A 23,642-nucleotide genomic window follows, 5' to 3' on the forward strand; every position below is an offset into this window, starting at 1 on the left:
TGTGTCTCTAGTGCTTAAGAATCATAACAAGCTGTTTATTGAAGTGTGGCTGATGGACAAAGCGCTTAAACTACAAGTGGCTATAGGTGCAGTCATAAAATTACTGAACTCATAAACTTAAGTGGATTTGGGATCTCTGGAATTATCTCTTTTACAGCTCCTGCTATATATAAATCTGTGGCTTGTTCCTTGACTTTTCTGGTAGTAGATGATGTGGGCACCGGAAATCTGTTCTATCTGGATACTTTCAATGCTTTTGGTTTTTATATTTTGGATATGGTGCACCTAGTTTCCTACCAGGTCCCTTACCAGCAGTGAGATTCTCTGTGGTCTGAGTTCTCGTCTCTTTTCTTGGGTGGATTAGGTTGTGCCTCTAATTTTGTGGCCCACATTACCCTGAAACCTATGACACAGCTGCACTTTTTCCATGCACACCCTATTCCAGTAACTTTGCACGATAAAGTGAAACCAGAATTGGTCATTGGAGGTCATACAACCTATTATATTGAGTGGTGTATGTCCATTGTGAATGTTAGAAAACCAACTGGTCAGCTTCACCTCAGTGGCAACTGAAAGTTTCAATTAACACTCAATCTATCATTGACACCTACCCATTACACTGTCTGGATGGGTTATTGGCTAAACTCACTGGGGGCCAGTTTTTCTCCAAAACTGATTTACCTGAAGCCTATTTACAAGATCCATTGGATAAGGATTCTAAATGGTTCCACATGATTAACATGCTTTTCGGATTGTACTAATATCAACACTCCTGTTCTGCTGTTTTGTGTGTCTAGCGCCCAGGCATTTTTCAGCATTGTTTGGAACAACTGGGTGCATCCACAGAAGAGCATTTATGTAACTTATGCACCTTGTACGCAGTCTTACATATTGTAGGATTGAAATTCAACTTGCCCAAGTCACACTTTTTTCAGTCATCCATTGTGTATTTGGATTCAAGGTTTTTTGGGATGGTGTTAAGCCTTTACATCATCATATTGCTACAATCACAGCTCTACCTCTCCTTAAAATGTAAAAGCACTCCAAGCATTTTTAGGTAAAATTGCTTACCATCACAAATTTATTCCAGTGCAGCTGTATTGGCCTATCCTCTCCATGTGTTGCTCCACGAGAACATTCCTTTTCAGTAGATGCTGGCCTGTGAGTGTTCATTCACAATTTTGAAATGTAAATTGCATTCTGCTCCTTGTTTGGCTACTTTTCATCCTGGCCACCACCTGGTTTTGGGTACAGACACCTCTCATTATGGACTAGAGGCTATTCTCACACATCGATGTGAGAATGGTTCTGAGTGTCCAGCAGCTGACATGTCAAAATGCTCACCTCTAGTTAGCAGTGGTAGTCCTAAGTTGAAAAGGAAGTGCTTGCTATTGTCTTCACCATCAAAAAGTTTAATGTGTTCTTTTATGAGTCTAAGTTCCATGTCATTATTGACCATAAGCCCTTGGTTTTGTCACTGAATTATTCTGCTTACCTACCAGACAAAGCAGCACATTGTCTCCTGCACTGAGCCTTGTTTCTGCCTCACTACAACTATGAAATACATTTTAAGCCCACCACACAGCATGCCAGCACCAATGCAGTATCCCAGCTTCTAATGGGGCTGTATCCTACCTTAGATCAGGATGAACTCCACTGTTTTCACTTAGATGTTGAGGAGCAATGCACAGTGGAAGGGTTCCCTATTATGGACTCTCAGATTGTAGTGCTTGTTACTACCAATCTGGTTTAGTGTCAAGTTGTTCACCTCGTTCAGCCTGGATGGCCAGACTGCCCTCTGGGTAGGGCTTCTGATCCTTTGCATAACTGTTTAGCCCTCTCTGACCACCTTTCGGTATTTAATGATGTTGTTCTTTTAGCTACAGGCTCATTGTCATCTAGGGTTGTGATTTTGGCTGCCCAGTGGCGTGATGTGCTTCAGATCCTACATCAGGAACATTGAGGGAGTCTTGCATACCAAGTTATTGGCCCATTGGCACATGTTTTGACCCAGCATTAACAATGACATTGTACATCTTGTTGTGGCGTGCTCTCAGTGTGCTACCCAACAGGTGCCATGGTCAACACTCTCTGTGGCCACTGCAGAGCATCTATGGGTCTATGGGCACCCGTCTATGTTTATTTTTTGAACCCTTCCTGAATTAATACTGGTTGTTGGTTAATTATTCGTTCTCTTAGTTTCTGTATGTTATCTGCTGTCATTTGACATAAGCTGCAGCTATGATTTTTTCTACTGAGGGATTGCCTTTGATGTACTGGGTGACACAGAAAAACGGGAACATTTCCACAATAGAGTGAATAGAAGCAAACACAGTTGAATTCACAATACTAGAACAAACATCAACCATGATTGTGTTATTGGTTTTAAGCACCAGGATTATGGTTAGAGCCAGGATACAAAGATCATGATTTTTGGAGATAATTATTTTGTGGGGTGAGTGCACAGTTTTCAATGAAGTAAGCAAAATGACATAGGAAAGAAAGAATTTAGATTTCTCACATTCTACATAAATGTGTAATGTGTAGAGGTAGTGCGCTTAACCATCAGTTGCCTACCCTGCTTTCCTTAGGGTTTGTTAAAAACTATGCACCTATATTTGTTGACTCTTTTTGCTGGCTACTTACTAGACTTGAAGAAATTTAAAAGCAGAGCACTTTTACTGACATTGCGAACATAACCAAATAAGAAAGGATAACACATACACTCTGCTTTTTAGTAGCCAGAGAAATGCACTAGTTTTGGTTCTCTATGCTGCTATATATTTGATAATTTTCCTGCTGTGAAATACAAAGCATTCAGAGGATTTTATTAATCTATGTATAGGGAAGATGTCAAAATACAGTTACTGAAATGTAAAATAGATGTATGTTGCACAATCTGTTTGACAAAATCTGGTATAGTATATAGAAAACAGCATTATTGCAGGTAAACCATTCTTATCAAAAAATGCTACAGAAAAGTGATACATCAACCATCTGTGTAAGCCAAGAGAATTTTAAAAAGCATAAGAAATTTGTACATAATCCCACTTGTTACTTTTAAGCAAATTGTATGCTTATTCATTCTGTTCATCTAATGGAAACATCTGATGAATTTTTCTCATGTACACAATAGGGCCTTTTTGAGTGTTTCTACAATTTTCTATCAATCATATTTTGTTTTCATGAGAATTTTTGCTGTGGATACTTGTTCCGAGAAGCAGTTATATGTGTTCTGATGAACTCTTCTTGGATGATCAGCAGAGTGCTACTGCCTTGTCATAGTTACTGAAACCTTATGACTTTGCCATTTATGAAACATTGATGGCATTTATCATTTTTTTAAAAATACGTCCTTTAGATGGCATCCTCCATAAACAGAAAAATCTGGTGATCTAGGGGGCCAGGGAATGTTGCCGAATCATGAGATCACATGATTGCCAAACAATTCTCACACATATGCCATGTAGTGCATGATGTCACTCTGTCCTGTTGAAACCAGGCTTCTTGAATGTTTGGAAAGTTGTTCAATACAGGTGTAGCAAATGTTTGTATCATCTCCACATAACAATCAGCATTGACATTTACTGTGTTTCCCTGTTCATTTGCGAAAAAAATATGGTCTCATAATCCCATGTGATGAAACATCACACCATACTGTCACTTTACTAGCGTGTAAAAGGTGCTCATGAACGTCATTAAGGATTTGTGTTTGCCCAGTAACGGTAGTTCTGTTTATTCACATAACCTGTGAGATGAAAATGTGTCTCATCTGACATCCACAACTTGTTTAGATATTCATCGTCATTATTTTTGTTATCATTTGTTGACAGAATCCTAATAGTAATCAGTAATTGTCCTTCAATTGTTGCCCCATCTGTAGTTTGTATGGATGAAATTTTAAATCAAGGTGAAGAATTTTGCAAACACTCCCCCGGGACATTCCAACCACTGCTGCTTGCTTATGAATTGAATGCTGTGAGCTCCGTAAGACAAACTTGCTTACAACGTCAATGTTTGCTGGAGAATGCACACTTCTTGGTCATCCTGTTGATTTCTCCTTGAGGGTAGATCCAGTCTCTTCAAAGTTATTAATCCAATATTTTGTTGCGTGTTTCAATGGAATGGCATCATGACATCCTAAATTATAAAAATTTCAAAACTCCCTCTGTGCCACTACCAAACTATCATTGTTTTTATAAAACATTTTTAAGGCTGACATATGCTGTTGTCTATTACACTGATCCATGATTACTGAAATGGCGAACTATTTACTCGCTGTCATGAACCCGCAGTGCTGCCACCTGCCCATGGCTACCACTACTCATTTCAAACACTCCCGTTATTCTGCATCACCCTGTTTAACAGTCCACAGTTTATGTCTCAGGCCTTCCACAATTTCTGTGCCCATCAAGGCATTGACTGTGAAACTGCTTCTCTTTTTCACTCCCAAAGTAATGGTGAGGCAGAATGCCTCGTCTGCACATCCAAGGTTCAAATGAAGAAGTACAACATGGACTCCTCCATGGACGTCACATTGACATGTTTCTGGAGTTCCCAAAGGTTTACACTGCTGGGGGTCAGAGTCTGGCTGAGATGCTCCATGGTCACCACCCATGCACACTCCTGCATCAGCTCATGTTGCCCCACTATTGCCCATCAGTGTGGCTCTTGTCATGGTTTGCTCCTGGTTTCATGGTATGGGCTCAGGGGATTGGCTTCTGCCTAAAGTACCTTCCAGACACAATCCATAGCTGCCAAGGCCACCACCTCTGTACAGTGCACACCAGTGAATTCCTGGTGGCACGCCAACATGACCAGCTGCATCCTCGTGCCATGACAAGGGCCACAGGGCTGCTGTTGCCATCTCTGCCTCCCACGTCAGTACCTGCCCTGGCCTCAAGGGGTATTCCTGTTGCAGGGGCAGACCCACATACCTTGGGAATGTTGTTTCAAATGCCTCTCCACTTTGGTATTGACCTCCAGCACCTACTACTGGACCTTCCATCATGCTTCGTTGCTGCCAACAATTCTGCCATCAGCTGGGCTGGCACTTTCAGATCCTTCAATACTGACACACCCAACCAAGCGACCGGTGCCCTCACTGCCAGCACAGTTACACCACATCATGGAATTGAATGCTGAGATGCAACCACTGCCCTTATCACCTGTCTTCTCTTCTGATCCTGTGTGGGGGAGCAGACGTGACGCATGTGGATGGCCATGCCACTTCCACCCACATTCACTGGTTCCAGGCTGGAATATTCCTCTGCCACCATTGCCACCTCTTGCTGCATCTGCCGCAGAAGCCATGGATGTTTCAACTGTCATCTGACACCTGCATTGGTGGAGCACCCTTTCTCCAAGAAGGGAGGCGTGCTATAACCCTGTATGTAATACTTGTTAATGCACTGTGGCCCATGCCACTGGCATGCTACACTTTGAATATTTTACCACTGGCATCTGTGTGAGCCACCCACCAGAGGCCACCTTTGTTAGGCCACATGACTTGTGCACATGGCACAGCACCTGCCACACTGTCTACCAGAAGCCTCCTCTTCACAAATGCAGTACAGGTGGCACTCATTTTCATATTGTGTTCCTAGTCATTGTCAGCAGCTGCTTGTATCAGTTACTGGATTGTTTCTATGTTTGTGTCTATGTCCTTAACTGTTGTTAGATTGAATGTGGAAGAAGAGTAAACTTTTGTTAATTGTGGCCATGCTGTTGTTTGTGTCTTACTGTACGATACACATTCACATATGGAACAAGGGAAAAATTAGTCTACATATGTTTCAAAATACACCTTAACCTCTCTTAAATTATTCTCATGATCATCCAGGATTACTGTGTCAACACTGATGCCACATTGGATGCTGGACACAGCTTGCACTGGTAGCACCAACTAGTAACCCATAGCGAAATACAGTATTAGAACTAACTACTAACCCATAGAAAAATCCAGTTCTGTTTTGGACTAATAGCACTAACTAAATCACTAGGAATAAATTTAGATCTGTTGTAGTACCTAGTGTTATTGAAATGTATGAGGATGCTGTAATGAATAAAAATTCTGTCCTCCAGACAACTGGAAGAAGGCATAAGACTCCTCTCTTCCGAAGGCATCACTTCTGGCCCTGTCTTGGAAACTGGAGTAGTGTCCTACGTCTGCTTGGGCCATCTTAAGATGCATTTTCTTGCCACTCATAAGCCAGATCCCTCATGTGGATTAGACTAGTTAATTTTTTCGTGATGTGAGCCCATGATGAGGACACCCTAGAACTTCAACAAATAAGTTAATCACACTTTGGGTTGATAACTTCCATCTCACTTACAGCTTCTTACCACTAATCACAATCAATACCTTCACCTTGACAGCTGTTACCCATTTGATGCCAATAAATGACTACCAAAAATGCATCATTTGTAGTGAGAATTAGTATGTTGATGGTTTTTTGGGGCATTCTGAGATTGTAACATTCCTCCTAATAGGGCATTTATTTATTTAAATAAAAGTAGTATAGTACTAATTAGTACGCAATAATAGATTATAAATATTATAGTATGGTATTTATTTAGGTAGAAATGAATAAATAAATAAAACAAATAAATAAATACTTTCATAGTCATTTGAAAAAATGAATGTACCATGCAATATCTCCAGCCAAATTGTATATTCATTTCAAACATGTTATCGTATCACTTATTACCACTCAGAGCTTGAACAATCAAATCACATTTACTGTCAGGACTTACACTACCTCTCATCTTGTTTTGAAATGACAAATATCCTCCCAAAAATACTTCACATCACTCCCAAATTGGTATTCTATCTCCCATCAAACTGTGACAGTATCCCTGTCTGTCCTTAAATGCCTTCTTGTACCCAGCCCTCTGTCTGCTTTGTCAGATTCCTGTGTATGACACACTTGAAAGACCTGTCCAATACATCCACCCACTGCCACCTGTACCATCCCTGCCATGTTATTTATTATCACGTCAAAGGCAGAGCCACATATAAAAGCAGTCACATAATATATCAGTTTTACTGTGGGTACTGGTGTGCCCATACAAAGACCTGTGTGCATTCTCAAAAGATAATGTTATGCACCTGGAGGAACAGCAACAGTGTGGTGTACTACAAATTGCTTCCAGAAGTTGTAACTGTCACTGCTGTTCTTTATTGTCAACAACTGAGGCATCTTGCAGATGCAATCTAAGAACAATGATGCGGAAGACTGTGTAAAGTGATGCTGCTCCATGATAATGCCCGCCCTCATTCTACTAGACTGCCAAAAATACTACACAGCAATTGGGTTTGTAAGTCATCCCACACAAGCCTTATTCACTTGATCTTGCACTCTCAGATTTTCACCTTTTTCACTCTCTATCAAACAGCCTTCAAGGAACTTCCTTTTCAGATGAAAATGCACTCTGAATATGGCTTGACAAGTTCTTCGCCTCAAACCATGTGATTTCTACAGTCACAGAGTCAAAAACTTACATAGCATTGGTAAATAGTGAAGGAGAATATATTATTAATGACTAAAGGCTCTGTTATGAGTATCTGTTGTGTTTGTTAAACTTATGGAAAAATGCTATGAATTTATGCACGAACCCAATACATGGGTGATACCACTAAGACTTTTTAAACTACATGAATGCTTACCACAAAACAGGAAGCAAAGGCCAATGACATTGTCCTGTTTTGCAAACCCAAGCCACTTGATCCCAACTTTCCTAAATTGTACAGGTAGGAGTCTTACCTGCAAAGTATCCTTTGTTTTCATAAACCTGTGTTCTCAATATCCTTTAGGCACTCTCCTCTACTCACACATTCCCACTTTACCTGCTCCTCTGTTCATATGGGATTCCACCCTATTGTTCCTACCTCAGTCTTGACTCTTCCTCTTCCTGTTCCTTATACCTTTTATCCCATTCCAGCTCCCACCATGAAACCTTTCCTATCTCTTTCTCCTACTCTGTTTTTTCTCCAATACTTTGCCCTCATTTTTTTGTGCTACATACCTTCCAGCACATTTGTCCTCTAACTTGCTGCTGCATGCAGTTATACATTCCACCCCAGTGTGATTCTTCCTAACACCAAGGTAGCTATCCCATTTGTCCCTCTTCCAAATCCATGCTGTCCTTCCATTTCCTCACCTGCCATACCTTTATAGATACGGACTTTTCCCAGTCAGACAGAACCATTTAAAAGTAACAGTGTGTGTGTGTGTGTGTGTGTGTGTGTGTGTGTGAGCCATGAATAAGGATGGTATCCAAAACCTAAGCATTTTGTGCCTCTTTTTTTATCTGCCTATGTACTTTTTATTGCCTCCTCTAATAAGTAGCGATTTATCCTCTGTCCATGTGGTATTTACCCAGGAATTTATAATTTTATAATTATACAGCTATAAAATAAACCTTGTAAATAATACTGGTTTATTTATTAAGAAAAATTCTGTTTGTGAGATACAGACTCAGAATAATCTTTTCTGTCAGTAGAGTGGTTAAATGTTTGCGATGAAGCTACATTTGGCAAAAAAGAAATAGTGTCATCTGGGTTTAGTTAAAACCTCTGAGTTAGAGGCAGTGTTCAATACATAAACTGTTCCCTGATTTTTGTCTCTGACTGCAGGAGACATCTTTGTAGATAAAATGGCAACTCAAAGGCTCTAGGGACCCCCAAATTTATAAAGTTCCATAGAGGACATCTCAGTTTGTCACATGATTCTGAATATTTGATTATCTCTGGTGGGCAATATTATTCTTGAGTAAAAGCAATTGATTATTATACGCACTTGTGTAGAGATGTCATAGAGATTTATGAACATCATGACAATTTTAACAGAAAAGAAGGGAAAGTTATGTTCGATAAACTATGGATGCTGATTTTAAGCCACCAGAATGATGATTGGTTGCTTTTAATTGAGAATGATGAAGCCAGCCAGAGATAATCACACATTCAGGATTATGTAAGAATTGTAGTGCTGTCTGTACAGCTCTATAAATTTTGGGGACCCCTCATGTCTTTGGTGCAGTTGCCATTTTATTTCCAAAAATGTCTTCTGCAGTTGAAGAAACATCAAGGGATAGTTTTATGTATTGACCATGGTCTCTCAGCCCAGAAATTTTAACTGAAGTAAACACTGGCATGAAAGCCTGTATTGTATGATTCGCAACTGATTTGTCATTAGTTATTATGAAGCATACTCTAACACCATTATAGCACAGGATTTACTTTGTAAGACATTTTACATTTTATCAACTTCAGTCATAGTCCATTATACACCATGAACACATGAGAATATTCAAAATAGCTACATTGTTATTTCACTCAAAGTTAAAACCATGCATATGTTTTAGTGGAGCCTACCATAGAAGATGCTGGTGAGCATCCAATTGTAATTACATTTGGACAACCTATTGAATTTAAATGTGAAGCACATAGAGGAATACCTTCACCAACTATTACATGGTACAAGGATGGTGAAATTTTGGATGATGAACAGGCACATAAGGAAAATGTGTCATTACATTCAAATGGCTCTCTGATAATACCAAATGTCAGCCATGAACATGAGGGAACCTATGAATGCAAAGCACAGAATCCTGTAGGAACTGCAGCTAAAATTTTTCTAGTCACAGTGAATGGTAAGACAATATAAAGCTCACCTGTCTTTGTATTTGTATAGTTTAAGCACCAGAGTAAAGCTGAGTAACAAAAAGAAATTTTTTATAGCTGAAGATGATTAATTATAATTTCATTGTTTTGAAATACACTGAAAATACTGTCATGCAGCCCTGGCTGGAATAATTAAAAATATATTTTCTGGTGATTTCCAGAGCCACCCAGTTTCAAATCAGGTGATCATCTAGAACAAAGTGTTAATTTGGGTGAAGAGCTTATTCTCCATTGTGAACCTGAAGGTGATCCAAAGCCTGTGATATCATGGAAGAAAGAAAGAATGCCTTTACAAGATAGAAAAGACATGTAAGTTTGAGAATGGAAAGTTCTTGGTGGAATGTAAATAATGGAATCAGTAAAGTTAACTTTTTACTATGCAGTTGACGTGGTGGGAGGATGGTAGGCACATAACCTAAGCTATACACTCAAGCTATGGTTTCAGATGATACCTTTCTTCAGAGCTAACTAGTACAGAATACACCCACAAACACACACACACACGCAGACTTGCATCTCTACATTGTCCCAGCTGACTACATTACACTGGAAGTGCAGCTCGGTCAAATTGTTACCTTATGTCCTTTCCTTACAAATGTGTAACTTTGATTTATGTGGCAAGTGACAATGAAGACCAAGGGCAAATATTTATGCCATATTCACCTGAATGTAAGATACCCTGAACATAAGATGACTCCCTATTTTTAAAAGGCTGCTTGAGAAAAATATATTTTTAACATATTGTGACTAATCAAAAATACAAACTGTTTTTTTGACAAAGTATCTACTAAAAAGTTTACATTATATATATTCTAAACTTATGGTATTTATTGATTTTGAGCATTTCGCTAATAGTAGGAGAAATAACATAAACACAAGTAAATGGTTTATATTAATTTTCAGACCAGTTTCTTTTCTACCTCCTCTGCTTACTAACCCTGTAATCTGCAGGATCACTATTTTTAATCATAATCATAACCATCATCATCATAATAGCACAGCTGTGAAATATGTATCTTCGTTGTCACAAATATTTATATTTACATTGAATTTAGAACTTTTTTAAAGGTGAAAAATGGAACGGAAGTTTTTGATATACAGCAGATATAACCTCTTGCACTGGTAGTTAAAACCAGTAATAACAAAAGGTAAAACATAATGCAATAAATGAACATTGAAACTTGATGCTGAAATGCTGATATTTGAAAGAAGCATTCTCCTATCACTAAGAACTGGAAGGACTTACAATGTGATAGAGAGTCTGTTGTTGAAGGTAAAAGGATGGCTGGTGAGGAAGATAGCAACGCGGTGGTATTAAGATAGAGGACTGGTATTTATTGATTTTGAGCATTTTGCTAATAGTAGGAGAAATAACATAAACACAAGTAAATGGTTTATATTCTTTTCTACCTCCTTTGCTTACTAACCCTGTAATCTGCAGGATCACTATTTTTAATCATAATCATAACCATCATCATCATAATTGCACAGCTGTGAAATATGTATCTTCGTTGTCACAAATATTTATATTTACATTGAATTTAGAACTTTTTTAAAGGTGAAAAATGGAACGGAAGTTTTTGATATACAGCAGATATAACCTCTTGCACTGGTAGTTAAAACCAGTAATAACAAAAGGTAAAACATAATGCAATAAATGAACATTGAAACTTGATGCTGAAATGCTGATATTTGAAAGAAGCATTCTCCTGTCACTAAGAACTGGAAGGACTTACAATGTGATAGAGAGTCTGTTGTTGAAGGTAAAAGGATGGCTGGTGAGGAAGATAGCAACGCGGTGGTATTAAGATAGAGGACTGGTGCATAACAGTGATGGGTTAGGAGTGGCTGTTGGGACAGAAGAAGAAGTGGAGTAGAGGGGGAAATTGTTGACACTATTAGTTTTTGACAAAAGGGGGATGAGGAAAGAAAGGCTGATGGTGAAAATGGGGAGGGGAAAGAAAAGATGGAGAGGGGAAAGCGAGGAAGCCCTGATGAGATGGAATGAGTGGGGCAGACTTATAGCTGGCAGGATGGGTAAATGTCAGGGCAGAGTTCACAACATGAGAGGGCAAGATGATTGAAGTTTATTTGGGAGAGTATATAGAGGACGTGTAGGTGTAGAGTTGGTGGAATGTGTTGGTAAAGGTGGGGCAGCATATGAGGATTGGACAATAGAGGGGAAACATTGGTGCTATGGGAGTTGAGTTTGCAAATGGTGTAAATTCTACATCTACATTTACATAGATACTCTGGGAGCCACTGTACAGTGCGTGATGAAGGGTACTCTGTACTACTACTAATCATTTCCTTTCCTGTTCCACACATGAATAGAGCAAGGAAAAAACGACTGTCTATAAGTCTCTGTATGAGCCCTAATTTCTCGTATCTTATCTTCATGGTCCTTACGCATAATGTATGTTGGCTGCAGTAGCATCATTCAGCAGTCATCTTCAAATGCCAGTCCTCTGTGTTTTCTCAATAGTGTTCTCAAAAAAAGAAAGTTGCCTTCCCTCCAGGATTTCCATTTGAGTTCCCAAAGCATCTTCATAACACTTACACATTGTTTGAACCTACCGGTAACAAATCTAGCAACCTGCCTCTGAATTGCTTCAATTTCTTCCTGTAGTCTGACATGGTATGGATCCTAAACATTGAAGCAGTACTCAAGAATAGGTCACACCAGCGGGTGAACCATTCTTTCCTAAAATCCTCCCATTAAAGCAGAGTCAACAATTTGCCTTCCCTGCCATAGATCTCACATGCTGGTTCCATCTCGTAGCACTTTGCAACCTTACTCCCAGATATTTAAACACTAGCATTACAGGTTTGATCTTCCTACTCATCCACATTAACTTACATTTTTCCACATTTAAGGCTAGCTGCCATTCATCACCCCAACTGGAAATTTGGTCTAAGTCCCCTTGTATCTTCCTACAAGCACTCAACTTCGACACATTACCATACAGTATATAGAGAACAACTGCAGTTCTGTCACACTTCCCTAGGGCACTTCTGATGATACCCTTGTCTCTGGTGAACACTCGCTGGCAAGGACAACATACTGGGTTCTATTATTTAAGAAGTCTTTGAGCCACTTACATATCTGTGAACTTATTCCATATGTACATATTTTTGTTAACAGCCTGCAATGGGGCACTGTGTAAAATGCTTTCCGGAAATCTAGAAATATACAACCAGCCTGTTGCTCTTCATCTGGTTCCCAGTATGTCATGTTGTCATGTCCTGACACAGGTTAGAGGAAAGACAGGGGGTTTAAGGTCTGCCTGCAATTCCCAAGCAGTGAGGAGCAAATGCAGAAAGACAAATTCCCGGTGAAGGCAGGATGATGAACTTGGATCAGTGCCAAACACTGTCACAGGATACCTACAAGAGATGCAGATTCTGGGACTCAATGGGATTCTTGTAGCAGGAGACTCATGGAATTCAGGGGTCTGGTTAGCACTATTTATTTGTGACCAGACTAACTAATACACTGAAGGCTGATTCTAAACATTAGAAAAAGCAAAGAACACAACTGGTTGCACAACAGAAGTCAATGACTGAAGCCACAGGGGCAGGTGCTAACAGAAGTAGCAAACTCTAGCAGCATGATAAGTACAAACTTGAGAGTAGCACTCCAAGTTTGAAAAACAGACATGTCGGATCTTACCAAGGCTGGCTATGAGTGGCATGGAGTCAGCGTCCTAGGGAACTGACTGAGAACCCCTTCTGAATACAAAACCACAGTTCTTTGAAGAATTGTGGAGGCACACCATTTTTCCCTTCCTATAGTTGACCCACCAATCCACCGGCACTTAACAAGCTCTGGCCTATCTGGTGAGTTGTTCTGCACCTCCAAGGTGCCTCTGGCCAACCACATTTAGATTCCTCCTCTACTCCTACTTGGTAGGTAGGGATGCTTCTGGATTCTACATTAACAACTCCAAGTTTGGTATCAACAGCATTCAGCTGAAAGCTAAACGTCACTGTCACTCCTATCACGGCCAGCAAAAACAGTGTTTTACATCACTTGGCTCCACCCTCCACCCTTGTGTGGGTGGGGTCTGCTGTAGAAGCACTCTAACCTGTGTAAACCCACTGATGTTGCAGTTCTTAGGAGCAGGTATCAAGCTTACTGCCTTTGCTAAGACATGACTTTTTGTGGCCACCTTCTACAGTGACACCTTATGACAGTGTCTAGATGGTGGATAGAGTTAACAGTTAATTCTCTGAAGTGAAACTTCTCCCCTGGGACAGCTGGACAGAGCATCTGCAATTTACCCAGCTCTAGTGTTACTATTTATCTCCAGTAACCTAAATGCTACCACTTTTGGCTGCTCTCTGCATTGTGTCTCTGATTTACTACCTTGGAGTGTCCATAATGGCTCCAAATAACCTAACATGTAATAACATACAAGTCATTATGTCGTCAATATATGGCAATGTGAGAAAAGGGAAAGCTGACTTTTGCACAAATGATGCTTTCTAAAACCATACTGGTTCATCCACATAAGCTTCTCAGTCTCAACAAAGTTTGTTATATGAGAACTGAGAATATGTTCAAGGATTCTGCAGCAAACCAGAGTTAGGAAGATTGCCCTGTAATTTTGTGGGTCTGTTCTTTTGCCCTTCTTATATACTGGAGTCATCTATGCCTTTTTCCAATTGCTTGGTACTTTGTGCTGTGCAAGATATTCACAATAAGTGCAAGCTAGGTAAGGAGCCAGTGCCTTAAAGTATTCTTTGTAAAATCAAACTGGGATTCCATCTGGATCTGGTGATTTATTTATTTTCAAATCTTTCAGTTGTTTCTCTATGTTAGGGATGCTTATTACTATGTCATCCATACAGGAGTCTGTACGAATGCCAAATGACTGTATGTTTGTAAGATTCTCTTGTGCGAACAATTTCTTGAATGTGAAATTTTAAACTTCAGCTTTCATTTTGCTATCTTCAACTGCTACACCAGAATGTTCAACAAGGTACTGAATGGAAGTCTGAGACCTGCTTAGTGATTTTACATAAGACCAGAATTTCCTTAGGTTCTCAGCCAGATCTTTTGCTAAGGTGAGACAGTGGTAGTTTTTGCATGCTTCACACATAGATCTTCTTTCAGATGCCCAAATCTCTACTAACCTTTGTTTGTCACCATTTGTGCATTTCCTTTGAAAGCGAGAGTGCAACAATCTCTGCTTCCTCAGTATCCTCTGAATTTAATTATTAAACTGTGCTGGATCTCTTCCATCCTTTATCCACTTACTAGGCACATAACTACCCAGACCTCAATTTACAATCTGCTTGTACTTTGCCCATAATTCCTCTAAATACATCTTAATGGAACCAAGTGATGCCAGTTCACTGTATAAGTGAAATGCTAATAACTGGTCATCTGCTCTATCTATCAGAAACAGTCTCCTAACCTTCTTGACTGGTTTATTAACTTTCATAATCATCGTTGCTATAATGACATCATGATCACTAATCTCATTTTGTATACTGACATTGTTGATAAGGTCCAGCCTATTTGTAGCTGCAAGGTCTAAGATATTTCCATTGAGTGTGGGCTGCCAAGCTAGCTTCGCAAGACAGTTTTCAGAAAACATGTTAAAAACTATTTCACATGACTGTCTGTCTGTATCCCCTGCAATGAACCATAGAAATCCTGGTCTATACTTGGTAGGTAAAAGTCACCTCCAACTAGTATTGCATGATCTGGGTATTTATACTCTGTTGACTCTAGGCTTTCTTTGAATTACACTGGAACTGTCACAGCAGAATTGGGTGGCTGGTAAAAACACCCAACAATTAACTCGGTTTCACCCACACTTGTTATGCGCAACCAGATAACTACGCTGTCAACCCAACCTCAATCTCACTAGACACAATATTTCTGTCAACTGCAGTGAAGATTCCCCCTCCTATGGCGTGTAAGCTGTCTTTCCGATAAACATTCTATGACTCAGATCTTTCCACTTTGGGTTTCAGCCAGCTTTTGGTCCCAAGAATAATTTGACCGTGAGAACTTTCCTGGAGGGCAGTAAATTCAGGAACTTTATTACAAATATTTCAACAGTTAACTGATAAAATTATTACAGTCGAAGTGTCTTTATTCTTAACGCCATTTTACTTGCCTTGCTGTGTACTGACTGGCAAGTGTTCATCAGAGCACGTCAAACTACTGCCTAGCTTAAAAAACCCTCATGCCCATTCCACAAGTACTCTGCTACCTGAGTAGCCACTTCCTTTGTGTAGTGCACCCTGACCTACCAAGGGGAATCCTACAAATCCCCACACAATAACACAAGTCTAGAAATCTGCAGACAAGACCATCACAGATTTGATGAAGCCTTTGGTTGAGACCCTCCACTCGGCTCCAATCCAAAGGATACTGATCAAGTCTGGAAACAGTGCTGAACATTGTGAGCTCTGCTTGCACCCCAGACACAAGGTCAGTGATCTTCACAACCTCCACTAGCTGCCTGTATGAACTGAATATAGCCTCAGAACCGAAGCGACAGGTGTCACTGTTGCCGTCATGACCCACAACATGCCGATGACTGCACCCTGCATGCTAAATAGCCACAGGGAAGGCCCCATTCACATTCCAGATGAGGCCCCCTGGCAGACATACCAAGAGCACATTGGCTTTCTTTCTGGCCCTGAATGCTATTTGCAATAAACACCTGCCCCCTTGCACCTGTTCGGACCCTCCTGAAGGAGCAGTCATGCATCCACTCAAAGCGTGAATGGGTAAGGCCAGGTGTCCAAATGAGCAACTACTGAACTACTGTGCTGATGAATTTACACTTGAATTTGAGATTATACCTTTTAAACAGAAAAACATGCATGAAATTTAATAAACATACTATGACAAAAATCACAAAAAAATGTAAATGTCATTTGATTAGGGCCCCCTGTCGGGTAGACCATTCACCGGTTGCAAGTCTTTCAATTTGACACCACTTCAGTGACTTGTGCTTCAGTGGGGTTGAAATGATAATGATTAGGACAACACAACACCCAGTCCCTGAGCAGAGAAAATTTCTGGCCCAGCCGGGAATTGGAACGCGGGCCCTTAGGACTGACATTCTGTTGCGCTGACCTCTCAGCTACTGAGGGCGGACATAAAAAACACAGAAAAGGATGAACACTTACCTTGCCTCCCTGTAGTTGTGTATCAGCTGAGAGCTGGAGGTGTTAAATGTGAGTGAGGAGAGGTGGTAATTTTATGAGTTGGTAAAGGATCTTTGTAGGATAAGTGGAGTGCTTGGTGTTCCAGGATCTGGAGGGACTGATAGAACCTGTGAGGGGCAGAGATCCATGCAACATTCGCATAGCAAAGAACAGGTCTGATCAAGGTTTTATAGGTGTCGAGAACAATGAAGGGGTTCAATCCTCAAGTCCAGCCAGTTTGTAGTTTTAGTCTATTGTGTGCTTCCCGTTGGATGGTTAGTAGGTGAGATTTCCACGTTAGTTGCCTGTTGAAGGTTAGTCCAAGGTATTTTAGGGAATTAGCTGAATAGGACAGTCATAAATGGTGAGGTAGAAGTCATGGAGATGGAGGGTGTGGGTGATGCATCCTATAATTATTGCCTCAGAAAGGTTAATTTTAAGAAGCCATGGGTTACACCAGGAAGTAAACTGATTGAGGTGGATTTGGAGGGATCATTGGGATTTCTGGAGCATAGCATAGAGGGCAAGGAAAGTAGTGTCATCAGCGTATTGAAGGTGGTGGGCTGGAGGAGGTGGTTTGGACTAGCTGGTGGGTATAAGAGATAAAGGAGAGGGGAAAGAACAGAACCTTAGGGAACTTTTGCAGTGGGGTGGAAGGTACAGTTCCTGAAGTTGTTAATGACATAGGATGTCTGATTGGAGAGAAAGGATGATGATTATGATGATGATGATTAGTGTTTTAGGGGAGAAAGGATGAAATAAGGCACACATAGTTGATTGGAAGTGTGTAATTCTGGAGTTTAAAAAGAATACTGGAATGCCGTACGTGCTGTCTCTAGGTCAAGGGAGACAAAATTGGCAGATTTATGAATGTTGAGCTGTTGGGATAGGAGGTGGGTGAGGTTCAGGAGTTGATCCAGCAGATAAGGAGGGATGGAAGCCACACTGGGTAATAGGAACCAGATGTTGTTGGTGCAGACGTTGGTGGATGCATTAGGAGTAGATGGGTGCAAAAACCTTGCTAAACACAGAGATGGGGTGGTACAAGGAGGTGTCAGTGGGGATTTGTTCAGTTTGAGGAAAATTAAGATTTTGGAGGTTTTCCACAGGTTGGGATAGCAGCCTGTGGCGATGATAGTGGTATACAATGTTGCAAGAATGATGAGAAAGGAGAGAGGGCATTGTTTGAAGTGTCAATATGTAATACAGTCATGACCAGGGGATGTGTTGTTTCCTGTGAAGTATTTGTTTTATGTCCTGTGCTGTGACAGGGGTGCTTCATTCTGTTTCTGGTATGTTGTTCTAGTACCAGAATTGGGAGCCAGTGGTGGTAGTCTGTGCATTCGTTGACAATAGAGAATTGGGAATAGTCAATGTGGGGATCATCACGGATGGAGACAATGTTATGGAGATAGAATGCAAAGTGGTTGGTTTTGTGCAGGTCATCAGAAAAGGTAAAGTTGTTGTGAAGGATTTGGTAGTGAGGGATGGGGTGGGAACCACTAAGTAAGTGGAATACTTTCCAGTACTTGGAGGAGTTAACTGGAACTGTAGCTTTGAGTCTGGTGCATGTCTGATGCCGGTACAGGCATTTTTTGCATAGAGTAAATTTCTAACATGTCACTGTATTTGCGGGTGGCTTGTGAATGTATCCTGGTCATGAGTCCATAGGAAACAGCAATATAGACTACAGGATTCATGGAGAAGGAGTATGGCTTGTGGTGGAAGAGTGGGGCAGTGAGGATATATGGCCTCAGTAAAGGTCTGGGCAGAGATAGCATCTGACAAAGTCTGCTGCAGGAAGACTGGCATAGGGGATATCCTCTGGTGGTGGAAGGTTTGGGGTGTGGCTCCCTATATGGGCATCTACGGATTCCTGGTAGGCATTCCAGTTGACATAAGAGTAATCATGGGCAAGTTTTGGATGGAGATTGGGGTGGGGTGTGTGGGATTTGGTGAGGGGGACAGGTAGGTGCTCAGTTTCCACTGGGTTGAGCATTTCTGCTCTGAGGTGTCAAAGGGTGTTGGAAGATTCTAGGATGACATCTGAAGTGGTGTTGCTTTCAGGACAGGCATGCTGTGGGATGGGATCAGTGTCAGCTTGGAGGGAGTCTGTAAATTGACTCCACTGCTGAAGTTCTGCAGCGAATCTACTATGGGTGCTGAGGCCAGCGGCAATAATATAGGTGGAAAAGGTATGGTCGATGTAGGTGAGGAAATTGTATGAGATCAAATTATTAGGTCAGATGTAGATAGTAGCACAGGTAACAGTTAGGGTTTTGAAGAAGAGGCCAAGAATAAGGTGTTTGGTGTGATTATTGAGTAAGGATTGTGATTGAGTAGAGACATTTTTGTGATGGCAGATTGCAACTCCACTTCTGGCCAGTGAAAGGGTTTATCTGTATGGTGGAAGATATACAGATAAATTCAGATGGTATGATATGATTGGAGGTATGTTTCATTAAGGATGAAGGTATTGCCATTGTGCTGGGGCTGAGCATGAATGAAAGGGGCTTGTTCATGGGTAGGGAGTGGATTTTGTGGAATAGGATGCTGTACTGCTGTTGCACCATGATGGGAGCCTATGGAGTGGATTTTGAGGGTGAGGGGGTCAATAAATTTAAACGGGGGAGCTGCTATGGATGAAAGTGAAGTGGACTTGGTTTTTGGAGTAGATGGCCTGGGTTTTGAGGTAGAAAACAGAGCAGGCATAAGAGAAATTTTTTGTAGGGTATGAGGCCATTGGAAGGGGTGAATATTTTGGAGGACAATGGTGAGGACTCTGATGATGTCTTTAGTAGTCTGAGTTTGGCTTAGTGAGTTATTGGAATGGATAGGATGATCAATAGGGTGGATGGCTACTGTTAATTCTGGTCTTACTAGTGATGGTTGAGCCTTGCACTTGGCAGAATAGGTAGGGTGGTCATCATTGCAGGTGGGAGGGGAGATGAGATTGGAACATCATTTGAGGAAGGGGAAGTCTTTGCAGCAAGGACAGGTGGGGGAATTTTTACAAATAGGTGTGAGGGGGTCATTATAAACAAGGCATTTTTGGCAACATTAGGACTGGGGTGGCGATTTGCAGCATTTCCACTTATAACAGCAGTTGTAAATTAGGGCTCCCTCTCTGAGCTGGTGATCAATGGAGGGACAGACTCTGGGAAGACTCACGTGAGGTTGGCAGAACCTGAATCATTGTAGATACAGCAGGCTGTACGGGTTTCTAAAGCAGGATTGGAATTCAGTTCAGAAGCCACTTCCTCTGCCATGATCTCTCGGTCAGTTTTCATTATCTCAACAGTGAAGGTGGGGGATGGTGAGGAAGCTGGAGTTGTTTGGCTGTGGGAGTGGTGCTGAAGGAAATTAGGGAGGCATGGGTGCCAAAGGTAACTTATGGGATTTTGAGGAGGAAATTGGAGTGGATTTTTGGATTCATGCATTTGATGAAGACAGAATCTTTGCAGTGATGATTTGAGTGATGAGAATGTGAGGAATGCATTTTATTATTTCTAGAGTGAGGGTTTTGGCATTTAGCAATTCTGGGTCAGGATTGGAGAGAAGGAAAGTGGAAACAGCCGAGGGAAAAGGTGCATGAGGAGGAAGTGGCACCTATGTGTTCAATAGGATTGTGTATTGCTTGTGATTCTTTGGTTTGGTCCTAGTTGTGGATCTGTCTTAGGGTTCTTTTGTGGCTTTTTGGTAATTGGGGGAAGGGGGGGGTTGGGGAATTGGAAGACGTGGGATGTAGTGTGTTGCAAGTCATTTCAATAGGCAGGAATTGGTTCAGTCACATGTTGATTGTAGTGTGGTTTCAGGCATTGTGATGATAGTCCGAGAAGCTGTTATTTTGGCTGGAGTTGGAGACGAAGTGGTTGGTGAAGGAAAAGTTGGAAGTGGCTTATAGGAAGACTGCTTGAAGGAGAGTGGGGATGTATTGTGGTGGGCCAGAGGAATCTCTCCATGTAGTGATAATGGGAGTAGAGAAGGGTGTGGTGTAAATGGGGGAGGTGACTGGAGTTTCCACTGTGAGTCACAGGAAAATGGTAGGACAGAAGGTTGATGATAATTACCAGCAACAGAGCATCACCAAGATTACTGCTGCTGCGGCAGTAGCTGCTATGATGGGAAAGTGGCTGAAAACGATGGTGATAGCTACAATAAAGCAATGACACACAAGCAGATGATGATGAACACACACAGATGAAAGTACCAACAACACAAGCAAACTATGTAGATGAACAAATAAAGATGCAAAACATTAAGGATTGGCCCTACTAGTATATGCACAACAGTAGTAGCAACAAACCAAACTAGAGTCAGAGACTTATAGTCAGTTGGTGTTGATGCTGTTTCTTTTGATTATGTTGCTGTTTATGAGGTGGTCATTATAGTGGGACCTGAGAACACAGCTGTTTTCTTTTCCTTTTTTTTATATATACATACCACATGTCACTTCTGTACTGATGTTAGAATAGTACAGTCTCCCTTGCTTCGGAATTCTAGCTCTGAGCCAAGCTGGTATCACTGTATCCCTTCCAACCCTTCCATAGCGCTGAGCTTGAGTGACTGAAAAACAGACTGCAATATCTTCTAGTGTGCAGGCAATGTGCAAAAACACCAAGTAATACATAAATATGAGATCAAAATTATGATTCAATCACATTCTAGAACTTTTGCTCATCCTGCAATCGAGTGATGTCTGTTGGTACTATCTGCATGGGAGGTCTTGCTGCTGTAACTTATTCTTGCAAGAACAATTACAATCAGTTAAATATGATTTATTAGTTCCTTTGTTAGACACTTCATTTTGGATTAATTTTCATTCATGTTTCAACTGAATGTCACCATAATGTTCCAAAGCTGATTCAGAGCTGGTAACATTTTCATCCATTATACTAATTCATGAACAGTGACCAAATTTCTCATTTGAAATCCACTTAGTAAATCATTACAGTCTCTCATAACCAAATAAAATATTAGTCTGGGTTCTAAATCATATAATGGTTTTTTTGAAGGACAACATTTTCTGCTGTTAATTACCTTTACTTTTAGAAAAGACATTACGGTATCTGTACATGACTGAGAAAGTTTATTGCAAACTTGTTCAAATAAAACAAAAGTTTGTAAGATTTAAAAATTTGACAATATTTCCTGTGATCTTTCACAAAATTGTCAAATTTTAATCACACCAACAGACTGTTACAGTGGCTAATTCATTGTTTCTTATGTATCTTATTCATTATTGCCCTGTAAGTCAGTTTAACATGATCGTTTGAGCAATGTCAATACTGTATGAATCGCTTCGATGTATCAGAAAATCTTGAGCCTATTGGAATGCAAGTATCATTTGCCATGCCCTGCCCTTTGGAATTCTTCAAAATACATCTGCATGTGACATGAACAGTCAATGATTCATCTCTGAATCTAAGACAACCCCTATAAATGTAAGATGACCCCTACATACTGCGCTAAACAATGTAAAAATGTTGATCTCGGCAGCAATAGTTTCATCTGTGAATATAAGATGACCCCGAATTTTTAAATGGCTCCCCACCAACTTTTCTCTCCCTAAATCATGGCACAACAGCAGTATAATGAATGAAACCTTCCTCCAACCTCATAATACTATTCCCATTTTGCCATACATCCTTCACTGAACAGATAACATGCTCCCCATTGCTCATGGTGGAGTTGCTATTAGCCACCACAAGAAACTCCCTGTCTGGCCACAACTCCTCTACAACAGTCCTAATGAGCAATTTATTCTCATTCTCTTCCTCAAAACCCTAACTGTTACCTGTGCCACTATCTGTAGCCAACCACAACATCCCATTCCATACAACTTCCTCACCCACATAGACCATACCTTTTCAACCTATATTATTACCACTGACAGTAACATCCTTATCCTGTCACATGCTGGACTCCAGTGAAGGCATTGGTTTACTGACTCCCTCCATAGTGATACATCCCTTTCCTACTGCATAGTCACCTTGAACTAATTCCACTCCTAATCTACTCGGGCGCATTACTGCAACAGTCCTTGACCCCATCAGAAGCAACCATCTCCCTGTCCTACTCACTGTCCTCTACACTGCACACACTGCCTGTGCACCCACTCCTCCTGCCTCTCCCAAACACATCTGGGACTAGTCCTGTACCACCTAAACACAACCTTCTGAAATTCCTTCACCGAAGAAGATGAAGTAAATATTCCAGAATTCAAATCAAGAACAGCTGCCAGCATGAGTAATGTAGAAGTAGATATCCTCAGAGTAGTGAAATAACTTAAATCACTCAATAAAAGCAAGTCTTCTGGTCCAGATTATATACCAGTTATGTTCCTTTCAGAATATGCTGATACAATAGCTCCAAACTTAACAATCATATTCATATACAACCATTCGCTCAACAAAAGATCCGTACCCAAAGACTGGAAAGTTGCACAGGTTACGCCAATATTTCAGAAAGGTAATAGGAGCAATCCATATTAAATTACAGGCCCATATCATTAATGTTGATATGCAGCAGGATTTTGGAACATATATTGTGTTCAAACATTATGAATTACCTCAAAGAAAATGGTCTATTGACACACAGTCAACATGAATTTAGAAAATATCATTCTTGTTAAACACAGTATGCTGATGACTCTGCCTTCCTCACCCTCTACCCTACCCTCCAGAAATCTCATAGATCCCTCTTGCCCATCTCATTCAGTTCATCTCCTGGTGCAACCAATGGCTCTTCAAAATCAAGCCTACCAAAGCCCAGGCAATAA

The 23,642-nt window shown here is 40.7% G+C and overlaps 1 protein-coding gene across 1 annotated transcript in view; it reads left to right on the forward strand.

Annotated features, from left to right (window-relative positions):
- LOC126248535 (hemicentin-1-like) overlaps positions 1–23,642 on the forward strand; it is an 838,517-nt gene that overhangs the window by 360,082 nt on the left and 454,793 nt on the right. Inside the window, exons 18-19 of the mRNA XM_049949594.1 lie at positions 9,367–9,654; positions 9,847–9,994. Of these exons, the coding sequence (XP_049805551.1) occupies positions 9,367–9,654; positions 9,847–9,994 (436 nt within the window). The remainder of the gene's footprint in view (positions 1–9,366; positions 9,655–9,846; positions 9,995–23,642) is intronic.

Source organism: Schistocerca nitens, chromosome 3, assembly GCF_023898315.1.
Source record: "Schistocerca nitens isolate TAMUIC-IGC-003100 chromosome 3, iqSchNite1.1, whole genome shotgun sequence".
NCBI lineage: Eukaryota > Metazoa > Arthropoda > Insecta > Orthoptera > Acrididae > Schistocerca > Schistocerca nitens.